Genomic DNA, 15,106 nt, shown 5'->3' on the forward strand with positions numbered 1-15,106 from the left:
ACCTTCCTGTCGCTGAGGTGAAATGCCACGGCAAAGGCGGCACAAAGCAGAGTTGGATTTGGGTCACATTCCACAGGGTTTCAGTCCATGATGGCAGCAGGCAGCTGGAGTAGGAAGCTGAGAGCCCACATCTGAAACCCTAACCAGAAAACAAAGACAGTGAAGCTGGACTAGGCTATAAAACTCTCAGAGTTCACCCCCAGTGAAGCACTTCCTTCGGGAAGACCTCACCTCCTAAACCTTCCCAGATCGCACAACTTGTGGGCACCTAGGACCAAGTGTCACTACTCAAGCCAGTGGGTGACAGTTACCCCACCCCAAAACTAAGTATATGAACTTGAGAGAATAAGCATCGCAGGCGTGTGTGCACAGAAACTCCCCTAGTAAGGCAGTCCTACCTGGGAGGGTGACTGTGCATGCTCGCCTGTGTGCACAGAAACTCCCCTAGTAAGGCAGTCGTACCTGGGAGGGTGACTGTGCATGCTCGCCTGTAGGTTTCTTTCCGTCAAGGTTAGTTGGTCTCTTCTTACTTTCTGAAGGAGCCCTCAGATGGTATTACTGCAAGCTTTCCTACATACCTATCTCCCCTATAAAACGTGGAGTTTTTCACTCAGTATTCGTGAATACCGTTTTCTCGTTGGTCTGTAAAATCTTAAAGGTAGGCATGGTGTTAGTTTTCACTAATTTTCTCTCTGGCACCAGGCACAGTGGACACCCAGAGAGTTCTAGCTGTACTGCAGAAACAGGCTGAGCCAGGTGTGGCCTTTGGGTGACAAGGCTGGCTAAGTACTTTAATGTAGGAGCTAAGGAAAGTGTTTCCAGGGCTTTTCTATTTTATATTCATTACAAAAACTTTACCTACTCAGACTCCTAGTGTATTTTAGAATAGTTGTTTCAAGTTTGTAGATATACAGTAATAGTTTTATTAATAATCTTAGTTCTTGTCTTTATGACAATATTTTATTTGATGAGTCATATTAATACCTATAACCATTCAGTTTTTTTGTTTAAATCTAAATGGATCAGTGAGTGGTAATTTCACTCTTTTCAAGAAATATGATTTTAAAATTTTGCAATGATTTATTAAAATATTAAAATGTATTCCATTTAGAATATTCCTGTGTGCAAGCTTTCTTTAATGTAGGTATTAATAAATTGTGTGTGTGTGCGTGCCTGATTGTATGTGCAGGTGTGTATACATGTGCTCATGCGTGTACATGCACATGGAGATTGTTGGACCCTTTGGAATTGGAGTTAGAGGGGGCCGTGAGACACAGCTGGTTACATGGGTGCCTGTTCCAACTCTTGTCCTAATGATTGTGCGGCAAGCACACTCCGTCATTGGACCGTCTCTAGCCGTGATGCTCATAAGTTATATGTTGAAGTTTTTATGCATTTTAGCATTTTGTTTAGTGCTTTTGTCACTAATATTCATCCACGTTAGCATGCTGTTGGTTGCTGTTACTCCTTTCCTGGAGCGGCTTTTTCGCTGCCATACATTCTTTCTGGAACTACACAGGAATCTGGTTGTAAGACCTTGCCTTCAGTGCCAGTGTTGCCTGTTCTCCCGTGATGTGGCTGCAAAGTGGTAAGTGCGGTGCACTTTTCAAGAGAGTGATGCCTTGTTTCCTTCCCATACAGACCCTGAAATGGAAAGTGAAGACCAGCCATCTTCTGAAAACGATTCTCAGAGTCAGAGCGCGGAACAGACGCTGTCCCTTTCTCAAACAGTTGACTTGGTTGATCAGGAGACCCCCGAAAACCCTCTAGATTCTCACTCAGAGCCATTGTCTCCAGCAGACACTGAAGAAACTGCTGGCTTAGCCCCTTCTGAACAGATACCTAGTTCCACAGAAAGCCTTGAGACTACAAGTCTCGATGGTGAATGTACAGATTTAGATAACCAGCCTAAAGAACAATCAGAAACTGAGGAAGATTCCAATCCTAATGTTAGCTGGGGTAAAAAGGTCCAGCCTATAGACTCCATATTAGCAGACTGGAATGAAGACATAGAAGCATTTGAAATGATGGAGAAGGATGAACTCTGACTCTGTAAAGACTCTGCTGGTAGATATTGAAGAAGTAAATTGTGGTTTTCTACATCCTATCCAAGCAGGCGCTCCTGGGAGGCTCTGAGCAGTGCTCAGGCACGTTCTGACTGGGTAAGTAGTTCCCGTAGCAACCTGGAGCATGCTGTGTTAGAGCTGACCTCACCGAAACTGTCCTATCCAAAGAGGAAACTCACAACCCCTCAAATGACGCTGCTGCGTACCCTCAGCTCCCAGGCCAGGGAAAGATGACTCCTGGGTAGTCGAGACAAATTCAGCTGATAGGAAGTGGGAACAGCAGTCAGTGCAGCTTCCTAACCGGGAGCTTCACTGCCATGGGTTTGGGGTGGGAAGCCCTTCTGAGAAGATTTGATTGAGTGTTGTGGTGTTCTGGCCTTGCGGCCGTCACAGGAACACTTTCAGTGACCCACGGCCTTTGAAGCAGATGCATTCAGGGTAACAGCTGTTTCTGCTCATTGCTTTCACCTGCTTCATTCAGTGACAGTTGGTCAAGATGACTTGATTTCTTTCTTCTTTTCTCCCAACAATGTCCTTGCATTTAAGCCAAAGGTGAAGCTAGTGTGCTTTTTCCAGTGAGTTTTCCTATGAAGACCTACTGTGGGGCCAGGAAGAGGGGCATAGAGATACAGTGAAAACTGGTTGCTTGATCCTTGGGGTAAGCAGAGAGAAAGAAAAACTATAATGTTGCAATATCAACTTCCCATTGGGCCGTAGGGAAGCTATGGCGACTCTGAATGGGAAGCAGCATTAGCTCCTTGGGGGTAGATTATATGTCTTTTCCAGTTCATTTCTCTTAAGGTGGTTACTCTAGCCATCGGCCTTACTCCATCCCATGTGTAGCATCCAGTGTGAGCCAGAAGGCTCATCCCAAGCCCTGGTCCATTTTCCTATCTTATGGGGAGCCCTGATAAGCCATGGTAGTGGTCTGTAGTCTCGGGGTGACCACCATCTTTCTCCTTTGAAGCTGATTTCTGGCATCACACCTAAGGAGTCTGTCACATTTTCTGTTGAATCATGGATTTAGGTTTGTATAATTTTGTTTTCGCAAATACTCCTTCTGATGTGGATTTGAAAATTAGCCTCTGGTGACCTGTGTAAAAAAACCTAAATAGCCATATAAGTAAAAGAAAGAGATTTTTTTTCTTTTTTTTTCTGTGGCAGTTTGGGCTGGCCACATTTAATTCTTTTCAGTTTTGCTTATTGATAGTTCTACATTGAAATCATGGTTTTATTAATTTTATTTATTTTAAGCTTACTTTAATACTTCTAAAGGAATATTTGAGAGACTTAATTCCTTTTTACCATGGCGTTACACAATAACCTTTTTCTAAACCATGGTTTTGAGGTACTGAATAACTTAGACTATATATGGAGCTGTTGAAGACAGCAGAGCTGTATTGTAGTTATGTATATTCATGTACAGTTGTCTTAGGTCCCGGGGAAACATGCCCTTTTAGAAGGGGATAATTACCTGCTTTCAAAAATTCCAGCTCAACCTAATTGGGTCAGTGAGTAAGAAATCTTAAAGAATTCTCTGGGTCATGGGGTAGTATAACAAGTTCTTTATTGGCTCTTAGTTAAACCTGACACCAAAATGGGTATTTTTAGTCTCTCTGCATGTGAAGTTTGGTGCAAGAAGATAGAACCATAATGCATAGCATATACAGAAGGGTAGATGTGCTTTGTTTATCAAGAAGATAGAACCATAATACATAGCGTATACAGAAGGGTAGATGTGCTTTGTTTATCTTAATTGCAAAGCTGCCAAAATAGCTGAAGCTTAACTACTTGATTTATGGGACTGGGGCTTGGAGAAAAGGAACAAATGTTCCTCTGATACTTTGATTACAGAAGCCTTATATGTTTTGATTTTGTATTTGTAATTCAAAGCCATTGTTGTTTAAATCTAACTCTTTTAAGTTATCAAAGCAGCGTAATTTTTTTCCCTCAAGAACTTAATGGCATGAAGAATCCATGCTAGAAAAGGCCAGCTTACTGCCCCTTGCTGTTTTTTGGCCACTAGGAGGCGCTGTTGCCTTTCATTAAGGTTTAGATGAGCCTATTTGTTTTGAAAGTCAAATCCTTTAAAGGAATTTTTTTTAAGATGTTTTGCTTACTGTCTAGAAGGAATAATACTCAGTTTGTCCCTACCTAAGAAAGGAGATATATGTTCAGCTTCAGAACACAGCATTCTAACTGATTCCCCATTCATTTTCTCATTTGACATACTGCCATAAAGTAATCTTTGAGTTCATTAGAAAATTTTAACAGCATAGATTCCTTTTTTAATTTTTTTGTTGTTGTTTGTTAAAAACTTTTCATAGATATTTTATTTACTTGCTGAAGATTCAGGGACTTCTGACCCTGAGTTTAGAAACATCTGGTCTACCTCAGTTAAATGTTGACTGCTTAGAACTAGAGCTGAAATGATCACCACAGCCATAAACTTGTTTGACTAAGAAAGATTTATATAATGTTTACAAACCTGGAATCAAGTGCGGATCTTACCTGAAAGTTGAAAGTTACCTGTTAGAGCAAGTATTTAATTCAGGTATTTTCAAGTTTTAAAACTTGTTTACCTAGTAAAAGTAGGTATAGTTTTTTTTTTACCCTCACATAAAAAGTCCATTGAAATTATATTCCCTAATTTACAATGCTTTCCCTCTAAAGCTTAAGTGCGGAAGAACTGTAGTTTACTAGATATGTTTGGGGTGGGAGATTTTGTTAAGTTTTCTTTTTAACCTATGTAATAACCTTCCAAAAAGAGTATAATTGTTTCAGAACAAATTATTTTGTAATTTTACTTTTCCTTTTTCTTTACAGTGCTAGATATTTTAAAATGAAAAATTATGTACTCTCTGACTTTAATTTCACTAATGTAATAATTTTCTCGGAATTCTTTTAGTTTTAAATTACCATCATATAAACCTTTCTTATAGCAAAGCCAGCATTTGTTCTCTCACCAGACCCCATGCCAGATTCATCATAAAGAAAGCTCAGCCTAAGTAATTGAAATAGTGCTTATAATTTTAGAGGGGTGGGTAGCATTTAGTAAATATTCCAACTGGTCGTTTTATGCACAAGGCTACAGTCAGAACATAGAAAAAACATTCTGTGAATGAAACATTGTATGTTCATATTTTATAAAAGACATTTTTAAAAGCCCAATTTACAGCCGTATATTTTCTTATGATGTAATTTATGAAAAAGCTGTCTGTACTAACAGGTGCTGTAACACTACTGTTGTTGGGTTTTATTGTTTGGTGATAAATGTATACAATATTTCTAATGGAAACTATGTACTGTGATATAAAAGTCTGGGCAAATGTATATAATCCTTGTACATAATTGTGTATTTGATTATATTACTGATTGTAAATTTAATAAAACATGTAAATATGCTGGTCTAGTTTTAAATTTTGAATTTTTAAAATCATTGTGCAAATATCTAGAATTTGGTATCTGTTTTCTTTTTGTTTCTCTTTACTACAGGGCAGTGAATTTGGGGGCATTTTGGAATATAGAAACCCAGGCAAACATCATCAGTTCTAAAACTCATAGTGCCTAGTCAAACTAGAATTCAAACTAAATACTAATAATTCTGCGTCAATATTGGTAATATTTATGTCTTGAATTTACTTATTTAATAAAATTACTTGTCCTCTTTTAATATTATTATAAAAGTAGCTTTATTAGTTCTTTTTCTGTTGCTGTATTTTGGTTCCCGAGGGATGGGAGGCCATCTCATGTAGGGAGTAGCAGCCGGCAGCCGTGGGGACTGAACAGCTGAGAGCACCCGTCTAGAACTGCCAGCAGGAAATGGCAAACTGGAGTGGCAGGAGGCTTGAAACATGTCCCTAGTGGCACTTCTTATACTAAGGCCACACTCCCAAACCTCCCCAAACAGTGTCACCAGCTGAGGAACAAGTATTCAAATGCCAGAGCCTATGGAGGTGGAACATCTCATTAAAACAACTGCAGCAGCCGTTTCCCCTCCAGTGTCACTGCCCTGGCCCCGCCCCGCTGTCCCGCCGTCAGCTGCTTAGTGGCCGTCATCATTTGTAAGACCGGAACAAGTTCCGAGCATCTGACAGTGCCAAATTTAGTGACTGGGCAGTGGCGGAGAGCACTGGTTCAGTTCCAGAGGCCAGCCTGAGATCGGCCCAGTGGGTCAGCCTCTTCCTAGCTTCCTCAACCCTGCTTCTCCCTCCAGTTCCTGCTTGCCTTTTGACCAGTCACGCCCCCTTCCTGCTTGGGATGTCTCCCCTTTGAGATGGAGGGTTAGAGTGAGAGCAAGTGTTGCTGGGTTTTCTGGGCAGTTCGTCCAGCCTCACTGTGTCCCCCACTCTTCAAGAACAATGAATGCATTACTGCTAAACAACGAGGCTACTAAAGCAAACTTGGCAGGTCTGTCTACTAAGAGGGAGTTAGTCTATAAAGATCAATGAGGAAGAGCAGACATCAGCACCTACCTGCTAATAAGGCATGGGGGCTTACCAGGCCTCACCTGCTAGCTTTGCTCTTCTGTTGGCCTATGATTACTATCCACTCTCTGCAAAGGGAATGCCACCCCTGGGCCTCTTGCTTCATGATCTGTAAGCGAAGGCGCTTTAGCTAGCCTAGGTTAAGGTGGGAGGATTTGTTTAGAAATCCCGAGGTACTCTGTAGGGCAGGTACCTATGCTACCAGCTCCATCTTGCTGACCGCAGCAGGTGATGTTGAGGCCATGTGAGGGTTTAGACTACCTAGCATGTGACTTCCCAGAGTCCAGGGTTCCTCACGTGGTTGATCAGAGAACTAAAGAATATCAGACCAAAGTGAAAGGAACTTCAGTCTGGGGGAGGGCTGTTTCCACAGGAGTCCCTCTGACCTCACCAGCTAGCTGCCTTCCTCCACTTTCCCCGCCCGCTACCTTTCCAGCTTCCTCGATCTGTAGGCTAATCAAAGTTCCCCTTACACGTGTACCCGGACAGCTGATACTACTAGAAACACTAAGCCATGCAGGCACGCTCCTGCCCTGCCTTAGAACTATTAAACTAATTCAATTCTAGCCTGTCTTTGCTAGCGCCACGGGGATAGCTCCAGGGCCAGATCCCTTCTAACCTACCTTTGAAAGGGTTCTTTGCCTTCAACACAGATGGAAACCTGGGGAAAGGTTTTCTGAGGTGGAGCAGGCCTAGGAATGCAAAAGGCCCAAGCTATTCCACACACCCACATTTTGGTGCCCTAGGCAACTTTGGGGGAGGAAGGGGTCTCAGCAAAGAGGTTGGCCATGGAGGCCTCTGGGCAGGGACAGGGCCATCTTACGTGCATTCACTTCTATGTGCCCCTCTCTGGTTCTTGACCGCCCCATCCTATGGCTGGGCTAGAGTACCATTTGATTCCTCTTACTTTAAGTCATCATGATTCCAGCCACCCTGATGCCACATGCCAAGTGTGCCTGGTGATTTCCCGTTCAGCATCCGTGCTGTGCCAGGCGACCTGGTCCATCTTCCAGCCATCTTGGAGAGGGCATTCCTCTCTGCCAGCTTTCCTCTTTGAGCATGCTCTGAACTGAACATGCTCTGTACATCCTAAACTAGCCATGTCGCCGCCCAGAAGTGCTTTCCATAGCATAGGCTTTCTGAAGTAAATTCCGCAGCCATTGTTGTCCTGGGACGCTTGCTGTTTCGGGGAGCACAGCCTATGCTCTCATGCCATCGGGCAATAGAAATCTCCTCTTGGGTGTCTGGGCTGTGACTTTTGCTTTTACTCATCAAGTCGTGCACAATTGTGTTCAGTTGTTTTACTGCACGGCTAAAGCCTTTTTTAAAAAGTGACCTGATCTCAGTCTGTAATCATCATACCCTATTTTTCAGCTTTGTTTACCAGGTTAGTGGCACCAGGAACCTATTTCCATTCAGCCCCACCATTTCCCCGAATCAGTATCCCTCCTGGCCTACCTTCTCACCTCACCTAATACTTGAAATGTCTTTCTTCTGTTGAGCTCATATATATATGCCTATTGCTTATGCAATTATACATGAATTGCTTTGGGGCTGGGTGAAATCAAATCCCACTGCTGACCAGCCACACTTAAAAACATGGCTGAACATCTCAGGTGAGAGTCAATACTTCCTCAAATTCTAGCCACAAATCCTTGATAGATGATAGCACCTGGGAATAAGTTTCATCCTTCCTTCTTCCCAAAGCTCCCACCCTCATCCCTTAACATTGAAGAAAGCAGACACAAATGAGGATTTAGCATTCACCAATCTTGCTTACCCAGACACATCCCTGAAGGAATCCCAAGGACTCCCTACCCCCACACTAGAGAACTGGAACCTCAAACGAATCAGATGGAGAGAAATGGAGAAACATCAAAGTCTTAGACTCCACTTGAGCCCACGGGTGAAGGACCCTGGCCCTCTGAGTCCCTGTCCACATGCATCAGGAGCAGCATCATGTGACCTCCATCGCTGAGCCATATGAGCAGAATGCCGATGTCAGGTCACAATAAGAAGTCTCGGCCATTCCTGAAGCCGAGCCGCTCTCTGTCTTATTTTTGTTGTATTCTACTGCTAGTAAAAGTGTAAGCTGGCCCCAAAGACATGGAGAGGCAGTGGGGGAGAAACACAATATACACGCACAATATAAAACAACAATACGTATTACACAACAAAATGTTTCTTTCTTTTATAACTCCATCATCTATTTCAGGAACCTAGAAAGATAACAAATCCACACGTCTCCTTCGAAATACTAGAGAAAAGAATGGAAATTTGGACACGACTAAATGTCTTCAGGTTAATGTTTGATAACAGCTTGATACATCAAGGCAGAGCAATAAAGAGTGATGTGCAGTTGTTACAATGTGTGTAAGGAATGTTGAGGACATGGTTTTCAGTGTTGATTAATGCAATGACAATCTCTTGCCCTTGTTCTCCATCTGTGCTCTGGGAATCAAGACCACTCAAGGCCGTTCCAGATCTTGTTTTTAGACTTTATTGTCAGTCCAGTAGGAATTAAACAAGGATTTCAAAAGCGATGAGGGTTTTGAAAATGGACCATCTAGATACTATGGGAATGTACAACAGGATTCAGCCCAGGGGAGCAAGACCTGAAGCTGTGATATAGAGACTAAGGTTTCTGAGGTGCCCCAGCTCCAGAAATTAGGACCGTACATCTTTCCAAAGGCTGGAGGGTTTTGATCTATGCTAAGGATTTGGAATTTTGTTCTAAGGGGAGTGAGAAAGCACTAACGAGTTTTACATAAATCAGTGGCTTGCTGGAATATAAGTGCACTCAGGCACCATTGTGGGGAGTGAGTACAGGGTGGGGAAATGGGAGAGAGGGCGAGAGGAAGAACCATTCACGTGCTGGGGAGAGAGGCAGATCTGACGAGGCACGGTCAGTGAGGAACAGGCTGATTTAGATGGCTTGCTTGCCACAGGGCCCATGGTGCTGTCCAGGCCTGGGCTGCTGCCAAGGGCCAGGTCTTGGTCTGTGACTCAGTCATGGAAGTCTGTGTTGATGTCCACAGCTCCTGTCCAAAAGCAATGAGGATAAGGCTGTGCAGGTTTGGACCCACCCCTCACTGACTGAAACACGAGGGAGAACTGACCCTGTGCCTCATCCAGGCAACACAGTAGAGCTGCCCTGGTGGTGTGAGTGTGGATGAGCTGACCTGTGGGCCCGAGAGCGGGCAAACCGGCTCCATTCCCTGCTGCAGGCTGTGTTGGGTGAATTAGGCTGGGCAGTGCTGGAGAGCTCCCCCTGGTGGCGTCAGTGAGAGAAAGCTGACAGGCTGACCAACCCAGCTACCACCCAGAACCAGGACTATGAGTTCACCCACCCCAACATCCACCTCATCTGTGATCTGCTGGAGCACATGAAGGGGTCAAACCTGCAGATTCAAAACTACAGGATCTCTGTGACACAGAGCAACAAGGAGTCCTAATGAGGGCCAGCATCGGTAGTGTAGCAGAGGAAGCCAGAGGCCTTGGATCAGACCGATGACTCTTTACAATGAACACTTACAGGTAAAGACAGATGGACAAAGGGTGCACCGTGTGACTCAATGGGCCACACTACAGCTCCACGCCAAGGTTTTGTTTGTTTGTTTTTTGTTTTTACTTTTAAATTATTTTTTGTTTTCTGTGGGGAGGTTGCAAGGACAGAGGGCAGAAGTGAGGGGACAAGGAAATGAGTGGGATTGGAATGCAAAATGTGAAATTCATAAAGAATCAATTAAAAAATACTATTTGATAAAAAAGTATATATTACATGTATAGAATATAATTATAATAATAAACAGAATAACATAGTAAAATAATTGTATATTATGTGTATATTATATATGAGTATAATATATATTATGCATATATGTTTAATAAAACATTATTTCTCAATATAATAATGAAACCCCTAGAATTATCTATCATATGTGAACTTGTCTCTGATGAATACTTAAATAAAAACACTCACAAACACACATATAGATAGTCATGATCTTAACTCATTTATTTAACAAACACTGAATATTTCCTGTGCGTCAGGACATTCAAAACCTGAGAGTATAACAATAAATCGAAAGCTATAGAAGAAACATAAATAGATGAATAAATAAATAGTAAACAAATGAGTTTTGGGGGAAAAGAATGTTAAGTGCATAGAGAATAATGGAAATCAACATGGGCTGAGATTCTATTTTAAATGACAGATATCAGCATATTAAAATATCTGTGGTTATCTCTGGGTAATAGGAATTGCTCTTTCTTTATTGTATGTAGTAGTCTCCCATTATCCACGAGGAGTGTTTTCCAAGATTCCCAGTGATGCCTGAAATATGAAAGAATAATAACCTTACATAAACAGTGCTTTTTTCCCCATTCATAGGTATCTTAGGATAAGATTTAATTTCTAAGCCAATCATAGTAAAAGAATAACAATACTTCTAGTTGTATTATGATAAAGCCTGTGTGAATATGGTCTTTCTCTCTGTCTCTCAAAATACCGCACTCTTGTGATGATGTGCAGTGATGTAACGTCCACAAAAGATAGGAAGTGGATGCTGAGGTGGTGATGTAATTGGTATTGGTGATGTAATATGATGTCAGGAGATGTTGGGTGATAGTGAGGTAAAGACAAAGTTGGTACTGGAATATGACATCAGGAGATGTGGGGTTATGCTGAGATGAAGATGAAGTTGGTACTGGAACATGACGTCAGGAGATGTCGGGTGATGCTGAGGTAAAGACAAAGTTGGTACTGGAATATGACGTCAGGAGATGTGGGGTGATGCCGAGGTGAAGATGAAGCTGGTACTGGAATATGACGTCATGCTGCTGTGTCAGGCTCCCTTAAACACAAGCACTGATCCACAGTGCCAATTCATCCAATAGTGGATACGGGAGCTAAGTAACTGACTGCCAGGCGGGTAACAGATACAGAGTGGATACACTGGTTACCCTTTGAGAAAAGTCAGAAACCCAGGTAAAATCTTCTCATTTTAAAACACTGTTTAAATTAGCTGAGACAAAATTCCTGAGCTAACCAACCTAAGAGGAGAGCGTGTTGCTTCTGGCTGAGCTTGAGGGCTTTCGGCCCATGCTTGTTTGGCTCTACAGTTCCTGGACTAGGGTGAAGCAGAGCATAATGGTACTGTGCAGGCAGCAAAACTGCTGTGGTAACCAAGGAGCTGAGAAAGAAAGGAAGAAGACCTGCTCCTAATATCTCCTTCAAGACACACGCCTAGTGACAGAAATTTCCTCTACCTGAATCTCATTTCCTAAACATTCTCCTGCCCCCCTCATGCCATAGTGTTACAGGCTAGTCACCTAGACAGCAGTATATAGGCCCCTGGGTGGCATTTAAGGTGTTAGACATTTTCTTTCTTTTTTTTTAATTTTTTTTATTTTTTGGTTTTTCGAGACAGAGTTTCTCTGTGGCTTTGGAGCCTGTCCTGGAACTAGCTCTGTAGACCAGGCTGGTCTCAAACTCAGAGATCCACCTGCCTCTGCCTCCCGAGTGCTGGGATTAAAGGCGTGCGCCACCACCGCCCGGCGGTGTTAGACATTTTTAAAGTTGCAAATACCCAAGAGAAACAAAGGGGAGAATGGTTTATTTGGGTTCATTGTTCAAGGCTTCTGTACTTGGTTGTCTTACTCCGTTGCTATGGCTATGGTGAGGTAGAGCATCATCCTAGCAGGCCGTGTGATGGACGCTGCTGCTCGCCTCAGGTGGCTGGAAAGCAGAGCAGCGGAGGGGAAGCAAGGAGCCTGGAACAGGTACATTCTTCCATGGTAGACTCTAGGGACCTCTTTCCTCCAGTCAGGTCCGGCTTCCCAATGTTTTCATCACCTCCCAACAATGGCATCGAGTTACAAATTCGCCAGCCCATTCATGAAACCAGAGCCCTTGCAGCTCAATCCCTTTGCTACAAAGCCTACCTTTGAGCCTTGCTTACACTGGGGTCCTAGCCTTCAGCACACGAGCCTTTAGGGCAGGGGCATTTTCGATCCAAACTATAATAGGAGAGAAACTGTAACCGTGTTTTAACCAAGCAATATGTGTGAGGGAAAAGGTTTCCAGTCTGCAGCCTGTAGTGGTCAGAGCGTTCGTTACTCCACACTTGGGCGCAACAGCCTCCCCTTCATTGTTGTTAGAGAGCCATCCCCCTCTTCACCGAAGGCATCCTCCAAAGGCTGAGGTTTTCGCAAGCAGGTGTGTGATTCTTTATTCACGTGGTAGCTTGGCAAACTGTAACTGTAGTTTACAGAGATACTCACAAGCATCTCTAAGGCCAACTAGTCAGCCGCTGGGAAGCCCGGGAACTGGAGGTCCTAGTTATGCCAAAGGGGTGGGAATGGAAAAGAGACTGCTCATAGACTTGGGGCTCTGGTTTCTCAGCCAGGGGATGTCTATCAGATCCTTCAGATGGTAAACAAGTGAGCTAGCTCTCCTTGTTTCCAAGGAAACTGCCAGTATCACTGATCTTTGGCTCTTTCATTGTCTGCAGTCCACACCGCCAGACCTAAGAGACGTCTTTAAAATATAAACAAATCCCACTGGCAGGCAATTTTGCCGACTTGCCCCTAGGCTGGGAGCCCCAGAGGCGAAGGAGAAGTGACCAATTGGCTTCCATCTGGTCTAGGCCAGTCTGGGGAAGTCAGGAGGGGTGATACTAGCTAGCCTTGGGTGAGCTGAAGGGAGTACCTAGTCTGGAATGTGCGAGTAATCAACACCTCCCCAGACATTTATCCTTAATGAGCAAGGGTTTGAAATCCCTGGGAAATGTCAAAGAAATGACGCAACAACTTTGTATCAAGACAATACTGAAGAAGCTTTGGGTTTTTTACTTGGAAGAGAACATAGCTCACATGGGAGCCTTGGGATGTCAGAGCCAAAAGGTTCTTGAGAACGTCATATCACCCGATCCCTTCAACTGGCTGAAAACAGAGGCCAGATGTGGGGAGTGACACACCCATCTGGAACCCACCCCTTCAAAGCTTCCTGTGCAAGAAGGCTCTGCGCATGTGCCTTGGGGTCATGGCTTCTCTTGGCAGACTCTGCTTGCTCATCCCTCCTTCGCAAGTTACCATCCAGCTAGTGAGATCATTGCCGACTTCAAAGCTGGCCAGAGATGCCCTTCCAGGCCGGGCTCCACCGTCTTGCTGTAACATCCACCAACATAGATAGCATTGCTCACTATTTAAACGTGCAGCACATTTGAACAAAAATGTCATTTAATTCCTTAGAAACTGACTCTCCTCACTGGAAGTATCTGTTCTTTTCCAGATGAATAAATCCATTCACGAAAGAATACATTCTGTGCTTTTGTGTGTGTGTGTGTGTGTGTGTGCTGTCATTCATCCCAGTTAACTCAGGCGTGGGCAGAGTTCAGAGGAAAGAGCGAGGTTCAGATTCTCAGCTGGGTGGATCTCAAAATCAGGGACTTTGTGGTGATGGCAGAACTAGTTCTCTTTAGATTCAAATCACTGAAGTGGCATTTCTAAATTTGTAACATAGAAAGCAGATGCAGGAAAGAATAGTAATAACGCCCCCGCCCTGTGCGCATGTGTGTGTGTGTGTGTGTGTGTGTGTGTGTGTATGTGTATTGGAGGTATAATACAGCTCCTTGTACTCTGTCAGTGACTTGCATTTCCAGCCTCCCATAATCTCTTGTAATAATGATGCTCATTTATAGGGCGAGTACAAGATACATACCTTCGTTATCCTCATTTTGCCAATGAGAAAAATAGAAGGCTAACAGCTGGGATTCTAATGCCAACTACTCCATCCTCTGTATCCTTCTTTTCCCTCCTCTGTATCTCTTATTGAAAAAAATTTTACACAATATATTTTGATCATGTTTTCCCCTCCTCCAGTTCCTCCCAGATCCTCCCCACTTTTGCTCTCTCTCTCTCTCTTTTGCTCTCTCTCTCTCTTTTGCTCTCTCTCTCTCTTTTGCTCTCTCTCTCTCTCTCTCTCTCTCTCTCTCTCTCTCTCTCTCTCTCTCATACACACACACACACGAAGAAAGAAAGAGCAAAAAAAGAAGCAAAAGACCAATAAGTCAAAAAGTTGTCAAAACAAAGAAAAATAAAAAAAAAAGTCCACAAGAATCCCACTGAGTTTGTTTTGCGTTGTCCAGCTACTCTCGGGCATGGGGTCTGTGAGATCGGATTTATCACGGAACCTGGAAGCTAACTGATTTGGCTAGACTGGCTCAGCAGCCAGCTGCAGGGATCCTGCTGTCTCTGAGATCACAAGTGTGTGTGCCATTGTGCTGGACTTGTGCGTGGTTTCTAAGAAGCAAATTCAGGTCTGCATTTGTATAGCAAACACTTGACCAGGTGAGCAATCTCCCCAGCCCTATAGGAACACCTGTAAAAGAAAATCAGTTTTAGTAACGTTACATGTAGGATAACCTTTAAATGCACAACTCTTTTCAAAATCAGACATATTTCTCCATGTGCTTATAAAATCATCCTCCGAGCAGAGATTTGGAACTAACACATGCCATACGATCTGTTTTGCTTGTTAGGAGACATAGC

General features: G+C 43.4%; 1 protein-coding gene across 4 annotated transcripts in view; it reads left to right on the plus strand.

Annotated features, from left to right (window-relative positions):
- The window catches only part of Edem3 (ER degradation enhancing alpha-mannosidase like protein 3), a 61,405-nt gene extending 55,935 nt beyond the window's left edge, over nt 1-5,470 (plus strand). For all 4 annotated transcript variants that reach the window (XM_075988220.1, XM_075988217.1, XM_075988218.1 and 1 more), the window contains one exon: nt 1,642-5,470. In XM_075988220.1, the coding sequence (XP_075844335.1) occupies nt 1,642-2,048 (407 nt within the window). In that variant the 3' untranslated portion in view covers nt 2,049-5,470. The remainder of the gene's footprint in view (nt 1-1,641) is intronic.
- The last annotated feature ends 9,636 nt before the right edge of the window (nt 5,471-15,106 follow it).

Source organism: Microtus pennsylvanicus, chromosome 10, assembly GCF_037038515.1.
Source record: "Microtus pennsylvanicus isolate mMicPen1 chromosome 10, mMicPen1.hap1, whole genome shotgun sequence".
Classification (NCBI taxonomy): Eukaryota; Metazoa; Chordata; class Mammalia; order Rodentia; family Cricetidae; genus Microtus; species Microtus pennsylvanicus.